Source organism: Mizuhopecten yessoensis, unplaced genomic scaffold, assembly GCF_002113885.1.
Source record: "Mizuhopecten yessoensis strain PY_sf001 unplaced genomic scaffold, ASM211388v2 scaffold11145, whole genome shotgun sequence".
In the NCBI taxonomy this organism is placed as follows: Eukaryota; Metazoa; Mollusca; class Bivalvia; order Pectinida; family Pectinidae; genus Mizuhopecten; species Mizuhopecten yessoensis.
The window spans coordinates 1,212,285-1,237,569 of record NW_018408902.1 but is presented as its reverse complement, the minus strand read 5'-3'; the positions used below and the strand labels follow the sequence as shown (position 1 = coordinate 1,237,569).

The window sequence follows — 25,285 nt, the reverse complement described above, 5'->3', positions numbered from 1 at the left end:
ACCCCCACCAAGAAGTTCTTGACAGATCTTTCTCAAATTTCACATTTCGGTTTTATAATAATAATAATAATAATAGACTTTATTTAAATTCGATAACACATTGAGTCAATGACTCGTCTCACATGTGGTCGACATAAAATGTTTTCCATGTTACACATTAAGTATTATGCTAGTGAAAAGGTTAAAACAGCAACCGTACTTTGAAAGAACAATGTCAGACACCGCAGTATGAAGCTTTGATAAAAAAAAATACCACAAGGTACATTTACTGATTACAGGACTCAACCGAACAACCGAACAAATAAAGGTTAGAAGAGAATTGACCAATCTTACAAAGAACATATGAAGATATTACGAAGGTGGGCGCCAAATTCCCTCTTGAGACTCTCTGAGTTTTTTTCGAATGCGATTCTTGAAAAAATATTAACATCATTGTAAATATCAACCGATTTTTTAAAAATATTTGTAAGCAAATGTTACTCGAACAGGTTCCGTACCGAGTCTGTTGATGGAAGTATAACAGCAGATAACAATTACAGGAAACTCCGTACATAAAGGTCTTTGAGAATACGGATCCATAATAGTTTTACTGTTTGTTTGACTGAACAATGTAGAAGGTGTCCACAGATGGTGGAACCCATAAAAATGGCCCCTTACGACGGTTCATATTGGATATATCGGTATTCAGTACTAAATCACCAATACCCGATATGTTTATAAATTATGTAACCGTGGGATGCATCATTTAAATAAGATGGAAGTGAGGAAACCTATATTGGTTGATGGAGAAAAGTATGTCTTGCTCATAAATTTAAATGTTTCGGAATACTTCTGTTGTCACTATGGTCAAATTGTCATTTTTAAAAGCTTCCCATGAAATGTCTGTTCACGTGGAAGTCCCATTAAAATGGTCGATGGTGGTCGGTTGGTGCAGGGGTAGCGCACTTGCCTTTAACCAAGGCGGCCGGGGTTCGATTCTCTGATCGGACGTGAAAAGTTATGCGGTCACCTGCCCGACCACGTGGGTTTTCTCCGGGTACTCCGGTTTCCTACCACAAATAGGTCCTCTGCACGCTAACATCCGGGCCAAAAAGAGTGATTAATTTTAGTTGAAAAAACTTTCATAATTGTTGTAAAATAGATAAAGTCTATATATATTAAAAGGATACATGATAAACTTTATATAAAAAGGAAATAATTGATGAAATGCTGCAATTAATAAGCAGAAGCAATCAATCTTGTAAATTAGATTTGACGTACCAAATTTATTATGTCAGCTCAATATACTTGTAAATTATGATTGATGTACCAACTTTATTCTGTCTGCTCAATATGCTAGTATAAAAATATAGGCGAATCAATTGTTTCACGACTTTACACAAGAACTGTTTATGTATATACATGTAAAACATGACAAAATTCTGTGTAAGTATTCTTTTTTATAAATTAAAATGATATTATGGGATTTCTCCAGAACCAGGTGTATGTACGATGGATATGTTCCTAGTAAAGCAGAGTGTGTCATCAGTTTTAATACTAAACTATATAACTTTCTGATATAATTCTTTTTGCACAAAACATTTACAAATGACTTATTCAAATAACATCAAGAGGCCAATGGGGCCTGTTTACCAGATCATGCATGCAATATACATGAAAAAATAAATTGTGCTATTTATCATTTTCTGTAGAGTATGTTGGAAAATTAGTATAAATTCAGACCAATTTTTATAATTGTCTGACCTTCACCATAGCAAGCTTGAGGTCAAATATCACTATGTCGACTCATGATCTTGGTGTTTAGAATTTTTAATATTTTTTTTAATTTGATGGTGACACAACCGAGAGAAATATTTGATTTAAGGGACCAATCACTAAACTTTCCGTTTATTTAATTTAAAGTTATCTCAATGTCGAGTTGATGTTATGTTATCCAATATCTCACTGTGATTCATTAATATAAATATATCAATTGAAATCATTTTACGGATGAAATACCAAGACCATATAAATATTGTTTGTGAGAAAATCCATGGTGTCTCTTGTTATATCAAGATGTCAAATTATTTCAATTTCCTTGAGATTTGAAAACAAGAGGCCCAGAGGGCATGTATCGCTTACCTGGATATTTGTGCAATCATTGTAAAATATTCCCAATAAAAGTACTTTTGCAAATATTTCCATATATTGAGTCTCCTTGGCTTAAGAATGTTCCAGACTAAATGAAACTTTATACTACTCTATCCCAGCATGCTTCTGGTCAAATATCATCACCCAGGGCCTACTGGTATTGCGGAAGAAGTTATTTAAAGGTTTTTACATATCTAACCCCTGTGACCGTGAAACTAGTTAAGGCGTCTGACATTCTGCTACTGTACCACTAGCACTGCACTACGTGGAGCAGTCGCCAGGTACTGGCCGTCGGTCGGTGGTTTTTCTCCGGGAACTCTGGCTTTCCTCCACCACCAAAACATTTCACGTCCTTAAATGACCATAGCTGTTAATAGGACGTAAAACACGAACAAACAAACCGTGAAAGTACAGGTCAAGGTCAATCATTTGAGGAAACTTTATATCACTCCCTCCCAGCTACCTAACTGGCCAAATAGCATGGCTCTTGGCCCACAGTTCTTAAGAAGTCGTACCATAAGCTCAACTGACACTTCGTGCCAGGTTAGCTAAAAACAATAGAACACATGATATCATAGTGTATAATCAATTGTATTGCACTTTACATGGAATGGAAATAATATGAAACACGTTCGTTTCTATCCTAATACATAAATATTGAAAATCGTTATTGTGCACCACATATGTTGAAAGCATTCTTACCCCATAACTAAGAAAATCTGTTCCTTATATGGCTTAAGGTTGTTTGCTACCTGACATTAACATGTGTCAATTCAAAAAGAGTTCCTGGCTAAAACAGGTACCAAATTATTCTGTCTTTGCAAATTGCAGAGTTATCTTCTCTTGTGAGCAGGTATTGATTGTTACTTCATTCATTGGTTTGTATGAGAAAATTTGGTCGGTTTCTCAAAAATTGATGACGTTACTCTCACAAACCAATGACGAAATAATCAATACCTACTCACAAGTGCAGATAACTCTGCAATACGAAAAGACGGAATACCAATTAACATCACCTCACGGTCACCCTTGGCACCTTTATTCCAAAAGAGTTCCGCAATAAGAACATAAATAGTCAAATATTTTTTCTGAATTTTATTTTTGATCTGGTTTATCCATCTATGACCAATTTGAAAGGAACACCAACACAAATTCATTGATAACACTCTAAAATGCCAATTAAGGGAGATAATTCTTACACAAATTGCTGGTATAAGGTATATTTAAAGGAAGCATAGAACTTTTACTCACCTAGAATAGAGACATGATTATATAAATTATCTAAATTCACATATCGTCTTTGTGAACTTATTTGTGTGGACAATAATTCACATTTCACTGAACATTCATGATAGTTTAATATTATATTCATGTCTGAATTTGCAATTGAAGCTGAAATATAAATTTAAGTGAAAATGAAAATCACCAACTCATAATGTAAGAAATCTACAGTTTACAAAATGAAAAAATAATACCAATTCATCCTCTTAGAAAGTTACACATTACACACTTACTTGTGTTCCACAGACTAATAAATATTTAGTTTTCAGGGCCATAAGATCTTGATCATTACATTCAGGGCCCTGGTAATTTTGTGCCAAAAATTGGAAAAAATAATGTCTTGCTCAAAACCATGGGAGGAATATGTTGATGGTGGAGTGATAAAAAGGCAGATCGCTCTATAGAAAAAGAGGTGAGATCTCATCCCTACCTGCATTATAAAAGGATTACCATGTACACACCTTCAAGCTAGATACACTGTGGTTTCAATATAGAGGCAGATAATAGAATGAAGAGGTTCCATTTCAGGGAACATACAGGAATTTGAGAGAGCAGTGGGACATTTTAAGCAATTTTTAGTCAATAACAAAATTAAGAGGGGCTATTATATGTAAAATTTAAAGAAAATTGGAACATGGAGGGGTTCAATTTCAGTTTTGAGGGGCCAATGGCCCCATGAACCCCTCCAGGATTATCCCTGCCATTTAACACAAATTTACATGCCACATGTGTTGGTAACAAGCTGAAGGTGTGATCTTTTTTGTAGAACATTAGAAGTCATAAGGACAATTCCATTATTTATCACATGTAATTAAGCAGCAATTTAATTAGGATATGTAGTGTGTGGGAGGATTCAACTAACTGTTATCAATTTAATTAAATTTGTAAATTGATGGAGTCAGAAAAATTAATATCATACTCAAATCTGACTTTGAATTAGCAGAAACTCACCTTAAGTACCAATATTTAGTGAACTAGATGGCCTTCTATACATTGTGTATACACATTTCCATGATAAATAAATTCTTGAGGGAACACGCTTTGATCTACAAGAGTTGCTTTAGGGTATAGGAGACTTTCTTTTTATTCTTATAGAACTTCTGTCTATATATGAAGGTTTAAATAACAGGTGTGAAAACTAAGTCTACAAGTTACATGTATCTCTCTCATACAATACTGAATAATAAGCGCTTCATGAATACTAAAGCAACCAACTTTAAATCCATTTAAGGAAATTGCAGCAAGAACAGTCACTTGATCATGATGTACATTTACATACTGAATTTATTACCAATGATGTATTAAATCATTGATAAAGATTAGAAATCTTGGTCATTCAAAGTCTTGGAAATAATAACACAAGTTTCAAACATTTCACTGACTAGGATCAAGCATTGCTAGAATTTCTATCACACAGTAAACTGTCACTGTAGAAGCACATCAACTGAACTTTCATCTGAGATTTGAATTTGTTCAAGAATTCTTCGACAATTCTGAAAAAGAAAAGAGAAAAAGTCCATACAACGTTTGAGTAGGAAATGGTTAAAACATTAATTTTGGGAAATTTGATACATTTTATTACAAATGTGATAATGAATAATGAATTTATGGAACCAAAACTGCTTGGATGATTTAGGTGTGTCCAAAAATAATCATAGACATTAAAAGGCTGGACATGGATAAAACATGTTTCTATTTTTGAAATACATTTTATGAAACTCGCACTATTTTATAAAACAAGTATTATATAGAATACACCTCACCTCTTGTCATCTTGTTTGATAGCAGGCAGGGCATCAAGGGCTTCCTGGAAACACTCACTATAAAACAAAATTAGCATGTTTAACATTTATCCTGAAAAGAGAAAGCAATACTAAAGGCAATATTCTACCAGATGAATCACAAAGAGTTCCAATTAAAATCAGAATACCATGCAACATAACTATGAACTAAAATCTGAACTTGGATAATCAACTGTTTTTACTTTTGAAATTTACACAGGGTTGCATGTGTGTGATCACACTTTGCTAATTGCTCTTGTTATCATTCGCTAGGTACTTTTAATGATGAAATAATCTTACTTTTCCAAGGGGGAACTAATCCTTATATATAATTATGATTAATTCTAGGTACAAAGTAGCATACCATATGTTGTAAAATCAAATATTCGAACCCACTTGTTAAAAAAACAGTTACATCAGCAAACAATTTAGGTAAATCTGTTACTTGCAATATTTAAAAAAACCAATAATAAAATTGTCCAAAGTCGTTAACCGATAGAGACCAGAACGTACCTGGCATGAGGTGTTTGGTACAGCTGTACGGTCTGCTGTAGAGCTAGCACTTCCAGTCTGGCCTGAGGAAACATAAACATTGTTAAGTCACACTCATCACCCTGGTACAAAATACTAGCCACTTCCTACCCACTCGGCCAGGGAGAATTTCTCATTAGCTCATTTGGTAGAGCATAAGATAAGTAAACCAGAGGCACACAGTTGTGACTTGGTAAGGGAGAATTTCTCTTTAGCTAACCAGATATACTGGGTTGGACTCCTAGAGGAGACATTAAAAAAATAAAGACTTCTTGTACATATATTTCTACAATTTTATAATCATATTTTTTTTTCAAAAAATAGTGATGATTTCTTAAAGGTATCTCTCCAACTTTTCTTTATTTCATTTTATAGAACACATATTGATATCAAATAATTTGGGACAGACAAGCCATAATTCTATCACATGCTGCCCAGAATTAGACATATCAATACACTGCTAATTATGTAAAATCCACACAATCCATCCTTATGCCAGAAGTCACCATTCATACAAGAACACTGAGGTTTAAACAATATCAAATACTCCAGTTATCATGGCTGACCAAGGTTGTTAGGTCATAAAATTAATGTTCTTGGCTAATATTTAACTATAGGGGAATTTTTACAGACGATTTTTGTCACCATATGGAGGGCGGGAGAGTAAATACTTTAAGTCAATAGTTTCACTTTCATTCTGGTAAAGTGGAAGCCAATTTTCCCAAAATCTACAAATTGTCCTTATTTTCTGTTGCTTTTCTGAGGTACTTAACAAAGGTGATGACAAAGACAGGTGTGAGTGATCTGGTGAAGCATACCTGGAGTACTCCATTCGGCGAGAATTCTGTGATACATTCCACAAGTCTTGACATCTCCTCAGCGACAGCCTCGATCACGTTTTTAGTTACTCTGGTCACAAAGGCCGGGGAAACGGCAAACACCTGTAACATACAAGTTTCACTGTACAGCTGTAGTAGTTATATATATTTACCTGCTAGAAATCTGACAGTATGAAGGAATGGCTTGACTTTCCCAGATAAAAGAATCACTAGTTGGTACTTTTATAAAAGTCAAGCTAAAAAATGAGTCTCTTAGTGATTTGAGAAATAAAAACCTTATAAATAAGTTTGAGATGCATTTGGGTAATTACACCCCAAACATAGTCCCTACACAGTACACAACGTAACAGGTATTCTGGTTACCTTCATACCTTGTTTATCTCAATGAATTCTTGGCCAATTCTTTTTCATGGTTCCAGCGACTTAAACATATTACAAAGAATGTTTTCTTTAACATTTAGTTTTAGTAAAATGATTTTTACTTAGTATATTTTCGCATTATGTACCACCTTTTCTTCAAACTCATTTCAAACTCATTTTCTAAATAAATTTAAACAAATAACAAATAAAAGTAAATAGCATGGTGTTGGCTAGAACAGAAACAAAGAACAAAGTTGATTTAGTAAATAAAAGTCGTACCTCAGCATGAACTTCTATCATTTGCATTATGACCTCTTTCAGATAATTTCGCACTCCTAAAAAAAAGAATGAAAAGGAAACATTACATTATTTTGATATCCCTGATAAGTAAAGTGTTAGTCACTCTGAAAGGTTTTAGTATGCATCACTCTGTTACCTCTTAATATCTATACATACCTTGATAAATATGCAATAATGGCTTTATTTTCTGGTCAAACGTTCATTTCTTTTCTATAAGTGAGATGTTAGGTGTAATAGGGTCTTTTAACAGGTGATATACTGTACTGATAAAATCAAACACTACATATTTCCAGGCGAGAGAATACATCAGTGACAGTACACACCATGAAGTTTTTACAGGTGAGAATCTTACGATGTTATATAGAAATACACTACATACCATATTTTATTTTTTAAAGGTGAGAATCTTACAATGTTATATAGAAATACACTACATACCATAGTGTTTTTTAAAGGTGAAAATCTTACAATGTTATATAAAAGATACACTACATACCATAGCGTTTTTTAAAGGTGAGTATCTCACAATGTTATATATAGAAGATACACTACATACCATAGCATTTTTTAAAGGTGAGAATCTTACTATGTTATATATAGAAGATACACTACATACTAAGGGTATTTTACAGGTGAGAATCTTACAATGTTATAATACACTACTATGTACCATAAGGTTTTTTTTCATAGGTGAGAAACTAATAATGTTTTATACAAGTTACACTACGTACCATAAGGTTTTTTACAGGTGAGAAACTAACAATGTTATATACAAGTTACACTACGTACCATAAGGTTTTTTACAGGTCCTCCAATCAAACTTGCCACTGTACATGTTCTGTTCCATGGTTCCCACTATCGGGTTAGACTTCTCCTCCACATAGGCTTCAAACAGCTTATCATCCAGTTCCTGGTACGTTGACTCAGCAGTCTGGTCAAAACCAAATAAAACAACTTATCAGTCTACAAAATTAAGTCTTCTGCCTTGAAATTTCCAATTAAGCACACTTACTTAATTATAGAGAAAAGTGGCAAGTTGCTGAAGGAATTTCTCCAAATGTTATTTGTTTCTCTTCAAACTGTGGACAATCAATAGTTTGAATTGGCAAGCAATAAAGAGTATAAGAAAATCTTTACGATGTTGTTCGCATTCACAAAAACTTTGAAACATTGTGATAGACAGTAGACTTTAAGACTGATCTGGACAGGTCACTACCATTCTCACCTTCAACGCCTTGTTCATCTCCACATAGCCAAGCTTGTTGAGATTTTCCACAAGTCTAGGTAAAACTCTCTCCATTGTGTGGTTACAGTTGCTGAGCATGATGATCAGTCGTTTGTCCTGCAGCAAGAAATGTCATTTTTGTGTATACGCATCATTCTGAACATAATGTTTATATGAATCATAATATAGAAGATTTAGCCAAGAACTTCACTGCTATAAAAATAGCTGGATACAAGGGAATAAGTACAGGTGCACAACTTCAGAGTGTGGTGATTACATCAGCAGAGTTTCACAAAATTCAAAGGAGGAGTTTTCTGCACAAGACTCTGTCAACAGATGGACAGCTAGACTGACAACCTGAATCCAGTATACCCATATACCCATAGTTCATACCCATAGTTTATATTTAGCCTTCCTGCTTTTCTAGACAAGGGCCGCTTTCGTTTATTGCGATCCATACGGTTGGACCAGACTTGTTCGTTTATGAAATAAGATCGGACCTCATAATCTGATGCTGCTTTCAGGCGAGACTTGACAAAGCTTTGCAAGGCCTGCATAAACATTTGCAGGTCTGCAAGGATTTATACCCGAAAATGTTACATTTAAAAACAGACAAACTGGTTGTTTTGCATACAAGAACAGGCCCCTGCTATCTAATTGAAACCAATGATTTTCTTACATCATGATTTTGTAGAAATCATTCATCACTATGAGGAACGTTTCTTATTATGAAGGTGTCATAGCTTTTAAATGGGATAAATGATCCATTCTTCGGTACCTTCAATGGTTCTGTCATCACTACATGTATATGTATTGACAACGATCTGTAGCCGTTACACACACAGGAGCATACGTTTGATTCCACTTTAAGTAGCATTATATTAACGAAATTTATGCTCCTGCAAATATTTCCTTTGGTACAATACACCTACCAGTGGTAAAATGCCCTCCTCACTCACGTCTACATTGGGGTCAGACGATCTGTTAGGTCGGCTCATCCTTCTGCAATAACAAATGATCTCTTTCATGACACAAACCACATACTAATACTGTGAAGGCCAGAGAGGGGAGATAACTAAATTACTTATTGGTGTTGGTGACAGGTGGAGGGGTGAAGGCTAGGCTGGGGAGATAATTGTATTACTTATTGGTAATAGTGACAGGTGGAGGGGTGAACGCCAGACAGGGGAGATAACCGACTTTCTTATTGGTGTTGGTGTCCGGTGGAGGGGTAAAGGCCAGACAGGGGATATAACAGACTTACTTATTGGTGTTGGTAACAGGTGGAGGGCTGAAGGCCAGACAGGGGAGATAATTGACTTACTTATTGGTGTTGGTAACAGGTGGAGGGGTAAAGGCCAGACAGGGGAGATAATTGACTTACTTATTGGTGTTGGTGACAGGTGGAGGGGTGAAGGCCAGACAGGGGATATAACAGACTTACTCATTGGTGTTGGTAACAGGTGGAGGGGGGTGAAGGCCAGACAAGGGATATAACAGACTTACTTATTGGTGTTGGTAACAGGTGGAGGGGGGTAAAGGCCAGACAGGGGATATAACAGACTTACTTATTGGTGTTGGTAACAGGTGGAGGGGTGAAGGCCAGACAGGGGATATAACAGACTTACTTATTTGTGTTGGTAACAGGTGGAGGGGTGAAGGCCAGGAAGGGGATACAACAGACTTACTTATTGGTGTTGGTAACAGGTGGAGGGGTGAGGGCCAGACAGGGGATACACCAGACTTACTTATTTGTGTTGGTAACAGGTGGAGGGGTAAAGGCCAGACAGGAGATACAACAGACTTACTTATTGGTGTTGGTGACAGGTGGAGGGGTGAAGGCCAGACAGGGGAGCCAACAGACTTACTTATTGGTGTTGGTTACAGGTGGAGGGGTGAAGGTCAGACAGGGGATACAACAGACTTACTTATTGGTGTTGGTAACAGGTGGAGGGGGTAAAGGTCAGACAGGGGATATAACAGACTCACGTATTGGTGTTGGTAACAGGTGGAGGGGTGAAGGTCAGACAGGGGAACCAACAGACTTACTTATTGGTGTTGGTAACAGGTGGAGGGGTGAAGGTCAGACAGGGGATACAACAGACTTACTTATTGGTGTTGGTAACAGGTGGAGGGGTGAAGGTCAGACAGGGGATACAACAGACTTACTTATTGGTGTTGGTAACAGGTGGAGGGGTGAAGGTCAGACAGGGGATACAACAGACTTACTTATTGGTGTTGGTAACAGGTGGAGGGGTGAAGGTCAGACAGGGGATACAACAGACTTACTTATTGGTGTTGGTAACAGGTGGAGGGGTGAAGGTCAGACAGGGGATACAACAGACTTACTTATTGGTGTTGGTAACAGGTGGAGGGGGTAAAGGTCAGACAGGGGACATAACAGACTCACTTATTGGTGTTGGTAACAGGTGGAGGGGGTAAAGGTCAGACAGGGGATATAACAGACTCACGTATTGGTGTTGGTAACAGGTGGAGGGGTGAAGGTCAGACAGGGGATACAACAGACTTACTTATTGGTGTTGGTTACAGGTGGAGGGGTGAAGGTCAGACAGGAGATATAACAGACTTACTTATTGGTGTTGGTAACAGGTGGAGGGGTGAAGGCCAGACAGTTGAGACAGGGGGCAAAAGCCTGTAGAAGCTGGGTACACAATATTGTAGCATCCTTCTGCACAATTCTCTGGCTGAAGATCTGAAAGTTGAAGATAAATAATTAAGATTCTGATTTTCTTTTTGGGAAGTAAAATGATCATTATTTCCTATTTCTGATTATATTGTTTTAAAAGCATATAAAGATCAATTTCAACCATTTGGAAAAGATGAGGGGAACAAAACAATCTTCGGAACAAAACCAGCTGACATACTTCTAAAGATTTGAGAGGTATTACATTAGTATTATTTACTTAATTGGTACTTAAATAAGCTTTGAACAATATCTTCCTCCCCAGAATTACAGCTCACCTCTGGCTCCCCTGGTTTGTTCTGTACCACCACCTCATGTAGATGCTGGATTGTCTCATTCACAATGTTCTCAAATAATGCCGGCTACAAAAAATGATTCTGAATTTGAACTTGAATTTAATGCACAAATATTTTTTAATTAAAATCAAAATTTTGAATAAGACATTTGTTTCCACTTGTTATGATTATATTGTTACATGCCTTTCTAAACATAAACTGTATACCAGGAAATTGTGTAATCCCGCCATATAAACCCAGTATTATTATAACCCTTCCAAGTGGAATTATTATGCAGGGTATGCTGTTTATTACAATTAGTTATGAAAATATGTTTTAGAGGGCATATATATATGAATGTATATGATAGAAATCTTTGAATGCTGAAGAAAAGGATGCTTCAAAAATACAGTACCAGGTGTTGAAAATTTTGCATTTTCTCCAGATGGAATTATTCTCCAGATGGAATTAAAATTGGATATCAATATTCACATTGTAAGTTAGTGTAAAAGGGTTCTGTATTATGTTGGTATATAATAATTGTCCTCACCAGCTGTGTTGTTCCTCCTGACTCGTCATCCGTCTCCACCATCCATGTCTCCTTGGTGTGGAGCTGCTGAACATCTGAGGACACAAGGGACACAACTCTTACTCGAGGGAGGTAGTTCAAATGCTATTTAATACACAGGGGATATAAATCAAAGATAAAATACACACTCAGGGACGGCAATTCAGAGTTGAACACTTACTCACGGACATATTTTCTCACAAGAGGTTATTCGAAAACAAAATCTACCTGCGAGCTAGTAGTCTAAATATGCAATTGTACACTTCTCTTAGAAGACGCTTATTCAAGATGTGGTCCTTACAGGAGAAAGTAACTATGAGTAGGGTTAAACTTATCAACACATCACAAGCTGAGTAACATTGTCATGCTACAGTACTGATATGATCCTACTGGCTTCCACAATCATCGTTACAACTTCGTCCATACTGTCAATAACTAACAGTACTTGAGATACAATACTTTCACATTTATTTCATCAGTGGAATTTACAAAGTATCAATATATTTTAACACAACTTTATAGTAAGTTTGACACTGGTCAATGTGGGACACATATACTATTTATTGTTACAGTCACAGGTTTATTCCTCAAGAAAAAGTTGACTGAAACATAATTACGTCAATAATCCTTGGAAAAAAATAAATATCAAAGTAGAGCTCACCTGCTATGGCCTGTTTCAGCAGAGTAAACATACAGTTGGTCCTCATGTCCAGTGCCAGGTCAGTCACCAGACTGGATGAGTCTCCAGGCAGATCTAACTGTGTCAAGGAGCTCACACAGTTTCTGTAAATACCAATAATTACATGTACCATATATTAGCAGTGACACAGATTAGACACATCAATAATTAAAATATTGGAGGCACTTAGCAGACATATTTTTAGAACAACATAAACTTTACTGTTCAAAATCTGTAGAGTATGTTTCATCCCAGAATCTTCAAAACAAAATTTTAGTCATTGTTATGGTAAATGAAAATGTGGGTACCTGATTTTAAAACCAATTTTTGACACTGTTACAGACAACCTCATTGATTAATTGATGAACTATGTGAAGATATTTTATGGGATATAAATAAGCACTTAGCAGATGTAATCTGCTGTCAGATGATTTGAACTGTTGCCTAGTTTCAAATTTTAAATCTACCTGATGTAACGGACACAGATAGGAAGCCATGCTCCTGAGATGTCTTGTTTGGCACTATGCCACACCCCGTACTGGGCACGTTCCTGTCCAGCAATATTCTCCAGAGATTCAGGTAGAAATGCTGTTCGCACCAGATTAGCAAACACAGCAATGATGCCGGTTATCATTTGCTAAGGGAAAAAAACAATTATTTATGTGTTCAACATGGCATCTTTTCCTACAAATTTTTCTTTCATGTATGATCCTTATACATGTAGCTGCAAATCAATCTCTATCCACAAATGTTCAAATATAAAATTAAACGACTGCATAGTGATTCACCCACTGGGTCTCTAAAATTAAAAAAAGCAATTAATCACACTCTCAGAAAGTCACCAAAATATTGTTTTTTTCGTTTTCCTTTGAAATGTTTAATTTCAATATATGTGGGTCCTTTTCTCCAAAAATAATTTACGAGAAACACCTGTGCAAGTTATATATAATTATACACTAATATTGCTAAAACATTTTTAAGTAAAGCTTAAGTCAACCTCATCCAAACATACCTTGAATTTGCTATGCTTCGCTGCATCTACTTTGAAGTTTTTTTCACCAGACTGGAAAAAGAAATTCAGAATATATCAATATAATTTTATATACAGTGACAACATTCTGACTGTAGAATTACATAATAAACAATAATACTGAATTAACAATTTGAATTAGTTATAATCTACCAAAATTTCAGTCCAAACAAAAATTATGTCAAAATATATGTTGTTTAATTTAAATTGATTGTCACAGTTTTTACTAATGATTAAGATAATTAACCATATAGTATGAATGAAACAGTGTGTCTAAACAATTCCTGGGGTTTATGTTTAAAAAGTAACAACAACAATATGAGGCACAGAGAGTTACCCTCTTAATCAGGGCTAGGTCTGTATGAATGTTATTAGTAATACCTACCTCTTTCGTAAACAGAGATCCGGAGAAGAATGCCTGTCCGAGTTTCCATAGGTCAGGGAAGTTGTCTGTGACCAGCTCTGTAAGCTCCTCTATGAAGGATACTTTCTGTGGCGTTCGGAATTTGTTGTTACCTACAAGGGAGAGTGACAAACAACATTTTTCTGGTGACGCAATATCTTTGATTTCACACCCTTTCATATATATACAAATGATGTGAACTATCATATGCATTTTTCAGTGTACATTCCAGAGTTTTTATCAAAATGCATATCTTTCCTTCAATACCAGAAAGTGTTTTATATCTTATGGTTGAATATTTTGCAGATCTACACATCATAAAAAGAATATATTGTGTGCCCGGCCCCTCCCCTTGCTAATTACTTTTCCTTGGACCCACTATACAGATGTTAACAATTATTTCCTACCTGACCCTTTTGAAAGTAGACACACACTGCAGTAAGCATATATGAGGTAGCACATCATACTTATTGTCTCTCACGTTACATGACAAGCAGTAGACGTACCTGGACTACGGAGGAGGTTACCTGGCACATCACCCTCTGTCTGGACACACCTCATTTCTACAATAAAACAAGCCAAGATTCAACATTTATACAAACTTTAAATACATATGTATTCTATTATGAATTTTCTTTTCTGAAATTGATTCCTCAAATTTGTAGAAGTCATATTTATAAACACCCCCCCCCCCCCCCCTCCTCAATCTTGTATCAAGATATGCCTATTTTCTCTTTCTTATATCTCAATATTTGAAGTCACACCCACATTTCATTTTCCCAACCTGTATAAATAAAGATGTGTCTATCAGACATGTCTTATACAACACCTCATTGTTTCTCAACAACTAAACAACTAAACTAAACAATGCCAATTATCCCTTGTAATCTACATAACAGCCACCCTCCATAATCTCACTGTTACATCACTTGTTGAGCTTATATATCTCACTCATAACGAATTGTTTTTTTTACCTACCCCCTTAATGGGTGAAAGCTACACCCAGTTTGTTTAAACTACACTTATCTTGTTTTAACTCCTCCCCTTAAATACTAAGCCACGCCTTTTTAGTATTAACTAGAACTGTCATCCAGAGGCTAACTAATACCCCCTGCTGATGCCGGTAATTTATACATCATTTAAAATGCCTGTGCACAATACGTATACATAATATACTGATCATTCAAGTCATGTTTCCATTAAATCTGCCTGTTAGTTAAGATGGAGTTTTCCGGACAAGTTATTTCGCATATAGGACCGTAACTCAAGTTTCAATAAAATCTGGTTGTTAGTTTAGATGGAATTTTCCAGACAAGTTACTGCGGACGGACGGACGGACAGACAGACAGGCAGGCAGACAGGGTGCTTCCAGTATACTCCCCTAACTTCGTTGGGGGGGGGTTACAACTCCTACCCTTTAATACTAAGCCACGCCTTTTTAGTATTAACAATACCTGTTATATGCTGGGCCACACCCACATCATTTGACCCACTCCCTTTATATGGTAAGCCACACCTACCTTCCTCGATGTGTTGATCCTTACACTGGTGTAGGATGTTGAGGAGCCATTTCTGTTGATTGATGAGGCACTCCCAGGCTGGGTCACCGGGGCATTCCAGGTTGTTCAGATACCTACAATAGGGACATAACCTTGTCAATCATTATACTGGGGTCTACATCACACACATATGCACTTTTAGGATTATCAAAGAAACAGACAAATAAAGAAAATTAAAGCCAAATTTAAACTTTGCAAGAACTATATCAATTGATTTCTGTTTTATTAAATAAATTAAAATGTTAACTGCAATGCCATGATGTCTTGTTGATCTGGACTCTAAATAAACACTGTAATATAAATTTGAAGAATTGGTCAAAAGCAATGAGGATTCTCCTAACAAGTTTTCATACAGAGTCATACATGTCAATAGTGATAACTTAAGACAGACAGCACAAAATCTGGACTAGACAGGTGGTTGATCTTTATAAATTTTATTATTTACAGATAATTTCATTTGAGGAATTTTCACGATGTGGGCATAACAAAAGTAGTCTCTATGGCAGGTGGTCTTTATAGACAGGTCATCAGAAGGTTTCATTACATCAACAACAAACAGGGCAAAAAACTGTGATGGTTTACATTTCTATGGAAGATTACCGACCTTATAAGTTTTTTCTGCTCCTCCAGTGTGTTGGGTAGTTCGTATAACTTGCTCTGTAACATTTCTCGGAAGGAGTTAACCCTTGATTCCACCTCTGTGTACACTGATTAGAAATACAAGAAAGATTTTCAGCACACTGAGAACTTTGTTGATTTTCAATTTAAAATGATGTAAAGTAGATGTAAAGCTGGAGCCTGTGATTTCATTTATGTATCTCTCTCTCTTTCAATTAAAAAAAATGATCGTTAATGATAAGCAATAATTTTGCCATAGGACCTGCTCCAGTTCATTTTTCCAATAATTCTACGAAAAGATGTTTTCATGAAAAATTCAGATTAAAGAAAAGTACTTATATTACTCAGCAAAGGTCTATCGCCATTGTAATAAGGCACTTTCACAGAGAATGGAAAACTACTCACCTTTTCTGAAGACTTGAACTTGCGTATCGGCAAATAATGAACGGGCTCGCACATAATCATTTATGACTAGGTTGTAATCACCCTGTAAAATATAAACATAAATTGTAATGTAACTGTTTCCCATGCTAAATCATGAAAGCAACTTCTCCATGTGCAAGATCAGGGGGGACAACTGTTCAATTCATATCAAATACAAGAAAAAATGCTACTGTAACTAATTTGATACCTATTTATTTTAGCAATTTTCACAGACAAGAAAATTGTAATTTCAACAAATGGATATCGTAACAAAGTCATCATGAATACTGTCTTGAACATGAAAATCAATGAAAGAAAAAAAGGGTTTGTCCACCTGTTCCTATGCAGAAACACAGACCCTATGTGGAACACTCAAGTATAACATTTTTTCTAGATATTGACAACAATGTGCATAAAAGGTCAATGTGCATAAAAGCAAATATTTATGGTTATAAAGTACTAAGTGACTTCTTTCAGTTGAGAGATAAAACTTGAAACATGATGTCATCTCAATATGAAGCATGACATCATTGAATGGAAGCAGAATGTCTAGCAGCCAAAACAGTCAGAAAATGACTTTTTCTTGCGGAAATATTCAAATAATCTGGAATTATCCTCGGTGAAGCTATTACAGATTGTTTTTATTCTGGGGTTTACAATTGGATTACTGTATTTTAATTAAACAATGACAATGACTATAAATTTCAGGGTATTGAGAGAAAGGGAAAAGAGTCCGTTTTTATTTAGTTCAGGGGATATGAAAAATCCACTTCCAGGTGTAGAAATTCTATACCCACAAACAAAATGTCCATAACCACCGTACCTATATACTACGAACTCATTTTTTTTAGCTATGTGTGGAATCCCAATATCCATATATATGATATGAAATACCCTTTCATTTTTTTCTTCTTCATATAACTGCTTACTTTATACATGGGATACCTCTTATTTGTACAAGAACTGTGTGAGATAATTCTGAAGAACCTTTTTCTTCCTCTCCTGTAAGTGTTACCTTCTGGATGTTCCTCTCTATATTGAGGGGAAGGTAGAACAGAAACTTGAAGCGCTGAAGAACGTTGAGAGCATTTCTGGTAGAGTCTGCTTTGTCTTTCCTTCCCAGTACCTCCTGGAACAAGCCGTCCGCACACGACTTTGCCTCTGTATCAAAATCAGAGTGAACAGGAATGTGATATGTTGACAGGTACTGTTCAGTAAAAATTGTTTAACCCATTCACCCCTAAAGGCACATTCAAACTTAACCAAATCAAAGACCGGGCAAGTTCATTTTAAAAGTGTAGGGGTAAATGAGTTAAAATTAACAAGCAAATGATAATTTTCTTGACAGTTAATTTTGAACATATTGATGAAGATGCAATCAATGTTGTGCTAAACATCTCTGTGTAATTCAAAAGCCGTGGCCCAGATAACGGTGAGCACTACTGATAACATATATAATTGCACACTTCTCTAATAGAATGAAGATTTGTTTGAATTAGCCCAGTATCTGGGAGGTCTAGAGTAAAAGTTGTTGGACCTAACTATAACATATGAAGCAGGACTTACGCATGAGCAGCACAGCATACGAGTTAATGGACTGGCCACGAATGTCATCACTACAGTACTTCTCATACATAGCTGTCAGAAAAAAGAAAACAACACCATCAAATCGGTGGTAAGTATTTTTCACCAAGATTACAAGGGTCTGGTTCTGACTCTATATGTAAAAGTATGGGGTCATCTCCAAAACAATTTGCATGCTCTCCTCCGCACCAACAAACTTGATAAGGTTTATAATTTAATATTTAAAAATTACTGAATAAAGCTTAAATTTTGAGAAGGTCAAGTTACAAACTGACTGTTTATCAGAAAATAATAATAACTATTTAATTACAAATATCTCTAGGAGGTAGTACATATATGTGTAGAATGTATATCCTCTTAATATTGCTACAATATGCCCAGAAAAATTATGCTACTATAAATGGGTTTGGTGATACAATAAACATATAGTTTAAGTATGCAAAATTACACATTTCAATAAATTAGGATTGGAGAAAAACACCATCAATTTTGTCTCTTACGTAAATAAGTACCTGACATCATCATAAAGTTTCTTTGATATCTTGTTATTTCTATGTTAAATATTGATGCAATATTTAGTAAATAATAAATACTACTGAAAAATATGATTATGACTGTAACCTTCAAGGCTGTCGACACAGTCGAGTGTTGACGAGAGGTTAGACTTTACAAAAGCGATGGGACCCTCTGATCTCTGAGTAGCTCGTCTCTTCATGTGGGCCAATCCCGCCTTCAGGTCCTCAAACCTGTAAATTGTAACAATACTATTGCAATACTATTGGCATTGTACAGGTTTGTATTTATCAAACTACTTTTGGTGTTGTAGGTAACTACTGCAATATCAGTGCTTTTACTGGTATTCACTGTACTGCTTTACCGGAATACTGCTGATATTGTGTATCTGTCCAAATACTACATATTTTTCATTTTGCTTTTGTACATTATAACTACACTAGAAATATAGAATCACAATATTTTCAATTTCAATGAAAGGGTGGAAGTAAAATGAAAATCTGTCCAAAAAGAATATACGTGTTAGTCATTTAAAGCACAGAGTAATATGTGGATATTGACAATTTGAGAACGATATTTTAATATAAACACTGTTAATCGTTTGTAGAGTAATATGAAAATTTAAAACTTGTATGAAAAAAACAAAACATTAATGAATTGTGCAATTAATGTATTGAATTGAAACATATCCTATCATATTCCCATAGCTACCATTGTTGTATCTACCAAGTACATTCATTACTTAAGATATAAATACATGCCTTCCTGTGAAAAGGGGCATAGCTCTTCAAAAAGTGTCAAAATTAAAATTTAATTACCTCGGGCCTGTTCATTTATGCGGAACAACTAGTCTGTTTATTTTTGGGTATAAATCCTGCTGGACCTGAACATGTTAATGCAAGCCTTGCAAGGCTTTGTCAAGGCTCTCCTGAAAGCAGCATCAAATTACTAAGTCCGACCTCATTTCATAAACATACAACTCTGGCCTATAACCCTTTGGAACGCGATAAACGAAACTCGTCCTAGTTAACAAATGCCCTGCAAGCTGATGATAAGAACAAAATGTCATTGAAATGTACACACATTCACTATTTCAGAAGTAGTCTGGACAAACCTGTCTGATAGATGGAAGGATGGACAAACGCCCTGATTCCAGTATACAATCCCAAAACATGTGTGTAGGTTGTCAAAACAAAATATTGAATATAAAGTTATAATTACCCTGTGTTGTGATGATTCTCCAATAGGTACCAGGCTGGTGAGAAATTTTCCAGAGACATGTTTCCAGAGCCTGTAGAGTAGTGTAATATGAGTAGGTATTTACTGTTAATAAACTGTTATAAATTAATTCATTATACATGTATCATCAAAACAATGATATTTTTCCATTGAATCAAACTTATTTTTTTTATAAAGAAAATTAGGAGTAAACATATTTAGAAGTATTTTAGGAGACAAAGATCCTTTTTATCATGTAATTTTGTAGTATTGTCAAATTCACATTTTTCCCTCCTTGGAGTCTCAACTCCTCCATCTTGTATTTACATCTGTTGACTCAACCTAGAGGTCTTTGATATCATTTAATTTTCATTTTATGGGATAATCTTTGATAAAAAGGAACAATAGTAAACAATATTAAAACTGCTCACTTTCACTGGTTCTCAACTCTAGGTTAGAGTAGAACAAGATGACACTGTAAATCAAACACACTTACATTCTGAAAATATTTCTGCTAACTCTTCCTCTGTAAACTTTGCACTGAAACAGGAAGGAAAGAAAAGCTGCACATCTAGGAAAACCACAGAAAACATGATTCATTTTATGTAGTGAAGTCACTATAATCTCATCAACTTCAAATTAGCTACCAGTGAAAGTGGCTGGATTGTGAGATGGCTAATTACCTGAGTAATTTTGTATAGAAACAGATCTTTGGTTGGATAGTTGGTTATCCGGATAAGGAGTGGCTGGATTAACACAGCTAGACTGTATAATGTAGTTGTTATTATTAACTAGATATTGAATACCATTTTTTTTTCTGGCAAAAGGTATTTTTTGTGTGATTCTCAACCTCATTCATTGCAACATTTGTTTGAAACATCTACTTACTGACTGCCTTCATCAGAGATCCCAAGTGGGTCTTCGTCCTCTTTGGAAAATATAGGTGACTGTGGACGGCCATGGCGCATATTGGAAATCACATTTTGTGATTCGTCAATCCAGATGGCAGATTCTTGAAGGGGACCTTTCCAAGATATAAAATATAGAAATAAAGACTAACACCAAGACTGACAGTGAAATTGATATTGAAGTCAGGATTTATTTAGATCATATCTTATCAAAATTCCGAGGTTTATTACATGAAGAAGCTACAATATGATGTTTAGGTATCTTTTCTCATTACCGGTATACACTAGAAAATTGGATTCTTAACCTTTCATGAATGCTTAAAATAAAACTCATGGTGAAATATTCTATTTCAAAACCTTGTCTCAAACTGTGAAACATTTACTATTATCTTGAAGTTGAAGAATGTTTTTCATACCTATCTGGACAAAGTAACCTTTGAACCCCACGGTACAGCTTCCCTGTCCACTGGACTTTGTGATCACGATGACATCACCTTTGCCCTTCCCTGGACCAGTCCGGGCAATAATCTTACTTGGAGATTTCCATTCCGAGGACAACAAGCAATCAACACCACAAATCTTTAAACCTAGGGGAGAAATATAGCATTTTCTCAGTGATCATGACTGTGACATAAATAAAGAACATGAATACGGTATAAACAGTTATACGATACAGAAATCTCCATCCATATTCAGACAAGATGTTCGAGAATCCTGGGCATTAGCAAAATTTGCTTCTGTAGATGTCAGCAGGTCTTTTCAAATTTCCTGCCCATTTACATTTGTATGATAGTTATATTGATCTAATAGACCTATTGCTAATGGTGTTTGAAATATCAACCTCAAAGACTTAATTATATTGATTTTCTTGCAGGGTACAGAAATCTATTTTGAAAACCATCTGAAAATGATCATTTATGGATATTCAGATGACTACAGTGACAATAATTTGGCAGAGAAACAGTTGTTAAATTTTGTGTTCTGTTATATTATTTACATTAGTATTTCGAGTGCTCGATTTTTTTGAATTGGGAAATGATGTGGTGAAACATAAATGACATAAAAAAAGCAAAATTTTCCTGCGAGTCAACAGCCATGTTAACACCAAATCACGTTTATGCAACACAACAATAACCTTACCTATGAGGTCATTGGTATCGTATCCAAGATTTTCTCCTCTGATGGTGATACGTGTGCCCGGGGGCCCTTCTTTGGGAGAAACACCTGTCACCAGGGGCGGGGCACTTCTACCTGGCATTCTGGCTTAACTGTAGATGTTTCAAGCCACAGAAATGAACTTAATGCCAGGACTTCTGCATAAACATGTCATATGTGCCTCTTACATTCTGCAATCTGAAACATTAGATAAGAAAATATGGGGTCAATATGAGATTGTTTGGGAGTATCAGATCTAGAGTAAGTAATATTGGATAGTACTCAAGTATTATCTTTATTTGTATGTTTCAAATGCTTTAAATTGAGGCTATTTTTAACGTGTCTTAAACCATAAAATCAAGGTAAGGAATATCACATCGTAAACAGCTGTAAATTGAATAATTCATATATAAGAAAACAATAGATTCAGCTAAAAATGAGTGCCTTAGATATCGCTAGTAAAAAGGCAATATTCAATTAACATCATTTTTCTGTTTGACCACATGTAGCCACAGGTGCTGGTTACACCAATAGTTTGTTTATTTGGGCAAAAACAAGACCAACATATATATATATACTACTCACATTTTGCTTAGGATCACCCATATTTTGAAAAAAAATATCAAAATGTTAGAAAGGTTCTGTTTGATATTTTCTTTCCGTACTGTTTTGGGCGAATATGTTAGCCATCCAAATCGTCCTGTGTGGGTGTGTTCAGTCAACCATAAAAGCGTGTGCATGCTTTTCCACATGTACACCCCTTTCAAAAGCTAAGCTAGGCTAGCTGTTGTTCAAATTTTTAAGGAAATCAATTTGATGAATATTCTTTGCATGTTTTTGTTAAAATATGGCACAAAGACGAACCAGACAACAGTTAAATGACGGTGAAATGAATAGAGGCATTGGAATGCTGCAAGCTAGCATGTCTCAACGTCAGGTTGCAGCAGACCTTGGGATGTTTCAAAGTGTGGAAGCAAGATTGTGGAATCGATACCAAACTAACAGAAATCCTTCCAGATTTCATGCTCGAGGTTATTCCAGGGCTATAATGCAGCGCCAAGACCGATTTTTGCTCAAACAGGCATGACGTAACAGGTTCCAGACTGCCACAGCTTTACGAAATGACCTCCTAAATGCTTTTGGTACCACGGTAGCCACTCAGACAGTTAGGAACTGTCTTCATGATGCTGGTTTAAGGTCACGTATAGACCAGCAATATGAGTTCCCTTAACTGCCCGCCATCTTAGGGACCAATTGGATTGGGCCCCAAGCTCACAACACTTGGACTCTTCAGGAATGGGAACCGGTTCTTTTTACCAACGATTCAAGGTTATTTGTCAACTTCACCGACAGGCGCATTAAGAGTAAGGAGACAACCTGGGGAGAGGTTCCAAGAAGGTACGGGGTGAAACATGACCGATATGGCGGTGGTTCATAGATGGTGTGGGGAGGCATAAGCCTTCTTGGGAAAACTGACCTCCATGTCTTCCATAATGGTACCATTACAGCCTGGATTTACTGCGATGAAATCCTTGATGGCACTATCGGCCCTGCAAGACCTTATCCTTTTGGATGATAATGGTAGGCCACATAGAGCAAGGGTGACTGAGCACTATCTACAGCAAGAGACTATTCAATGAATGGATTTGCCAGCCCGCTAGCTGGATCTAAATCCCATCGTGCATGTGACAGACAGCTCATTCTTCCAGAAAAGTTCAGCTAAGAATGCTCCAGCAGCAGGGAACAGCTTTAGTAGACGAGTAAAACGCTATCCCACGAAACCGGATATGCCATCTCATTCAGGACATGCACAGATGTTGTGAAGCTGTAATTGATGCTCATGGGCATCCCACTCGATACTAAAACAGTTTCTGTTTATTTAGGATTAGTTTTATTTATTTTAAGTGTTATAGTGAATATCTCGTTTTTACCAATTTTAAGGGAAACCCTTTTTTCCTGCGGCTCATTTTCCGACCGTAATTACGATTTTTGTATGCTTATGAATTAAAAGAAAAATCAAGTTTTCAAATATAATCTCAGTATAAACCAAATATAATATTTATTTTCACATGCATGTGCCCCAAAATAAAAGTGACCCTTAGCAAAATTTATGCAAGTAGTATATATACTACATATCATATAAGTGTGTCCTGCACCTGTGTACGTAACCAAAATAACAATTAGTGCAAACTCCACACTGGGGTTTTTCTGACGAAATCTTAACGACTCCATGATCTGCTCTACGTGGGGCAGACGTTTTGGAATCAAGATTGTTCAGCACTTGTATATTAAATGAAAGGCACAACTTCAGACAAACATCAATGTCGTCGATATCTCTGTAAGATTTTTACGTAGGGTGCGAGAGATCTCAAGCCAATTGTTGGTACTCAATCTATGTCTGGCAGATAAACATACTTGTTTACCTTTGCATGCATTAACATACTTGTTTACCTTTGCATGCAAAGGTGGCAAATGTCATTTTTCAATACATGATTTTTTTTCTAATATCTTCCAAAATACAGTGCAGATTATATACAGTGGACTGCAAAGGTGTTTAACGTTTCTCAAATGAAAAATTTCAAACCTTAGCTAATATAGTAATTACATAGTTTAAGAAATTCACCTAAACATCCAGTTTTTTCGGAAAAGAGGAGGTAGACAGACGATCGTGAAGTTCCGGTAGGAGAGTTTCAACCGAAGGGAGGTAATCCGTCATTGAAATATTCTCGAGGTGAAATTAAAGTAAAACAATTTCACTTTAATAATAATAATAATAATAATAATAATAACAATAATAATAAAAAATAGTAATAAAAGATTATTACTTCTACTTCTACATGATACTGATAAATTTCAACAATGTCAGAGAAGGGTTGAGAAGGAAAGAGGAAAGTATATTTTGACAGATAACAGTTAGAATCAATTTAATTTGTGTTTGCAACTTGAAGTGACACCAACAATAGACTTGAGTCAAAGAGTTTGTTTTCAGGCTAGAAACAATATGAGAAGGAAATTTATTCCACTCGGGTATAGCTCAAGAGAAGAACGTTTCTTTTCTCGTCTGAGTTTTGTAGAGAGGAAATAAAACATGGGAGAGCTCGTTTCTGTGCCTGGATCCTGACTTGGGATACATCTGTCAGATTTTACGACAGCAACTTGACAATATTGTAGAACATGGTTAGACAAGCATGTCTATACATC

General features: G+C 35.8%; 1 protein-coding gene across 1 annotated transcript; it reads right to left on the bottom strand.

Annotated features, from left to right (window-relative positions):
• Positions 1-2,702: 2,702 nt before the first annotated feature.
• Positions 2,703-24,772, bottom strand: LOC110466793 (exocyst complex component 2-like). Its single transcript, XM_021523553.1, has 28 exons — positions 24,708-24,772; positions 22,070-22,282; positions 21,346-21,516; positions 20,910-21,045; positions 20,518-20,561; positions 20,025-20,094; positions 18,912-19,036; positions 18,273-18,344; positions 17,722-17,867; positions 16,689-16,770; positions 16,270-16,372; positions 15,627-15,739; positions 14,613-14,669; positions 14,089-14,219; positions 13,686-13,736; positions 13,141-13,310; positions 12,656-12,777; positions 11,977-12,050; positions 11,430-11,513; positions 11,039-11,160; positions 9,380-9,449; positions 8,448-8,564; positions 8,012-8,153; positions 7,202-7,257; positions 6,542-6,664; positions 5,706-5,767; positions 5,175-5,231; positions 2,703-4,904 (listed from the first exon to the last, which is right to left on the bottom strand). The coding sequence occupies exons 2-28, from the start codon at positions 22,185-22,187 to the stop codon at positions 4,799-4,801; spliced, it is 2,724 nt and encodes a 907-aa protein (XP_021379228.1). The 5' UTR covers positions 22,188-22,282; positions 24,708-24,772; the 3' UTR covers positions 2,703-4,798.
• Positions 24,773-25,285: the final 513 nt, after the last annotated feature.

Coding starts and splice junctions, on each gene's coding strand:
- LOC110466793 (XM_021523553.1), bottom strand. CDS start 22,187: ATGCCAGGTAGAAGTGCCCCGCCCCTGGTGACAGGTGTTTCTCCCAAA. Junction 11,514..11,976: donor CAGGAGGAACAACACAGCTG/GTGAGGACAATT, acceptor CATTTTTTGTAG/CCGGCATTATTTGAGAACAT. Junction 8,565..9,379: donor AGGAGGGCATTTTACCACTG/GTAGGTGTATTG, acceptor TTCTTGCTGCAG/GACAAACGACTGATCATCAT.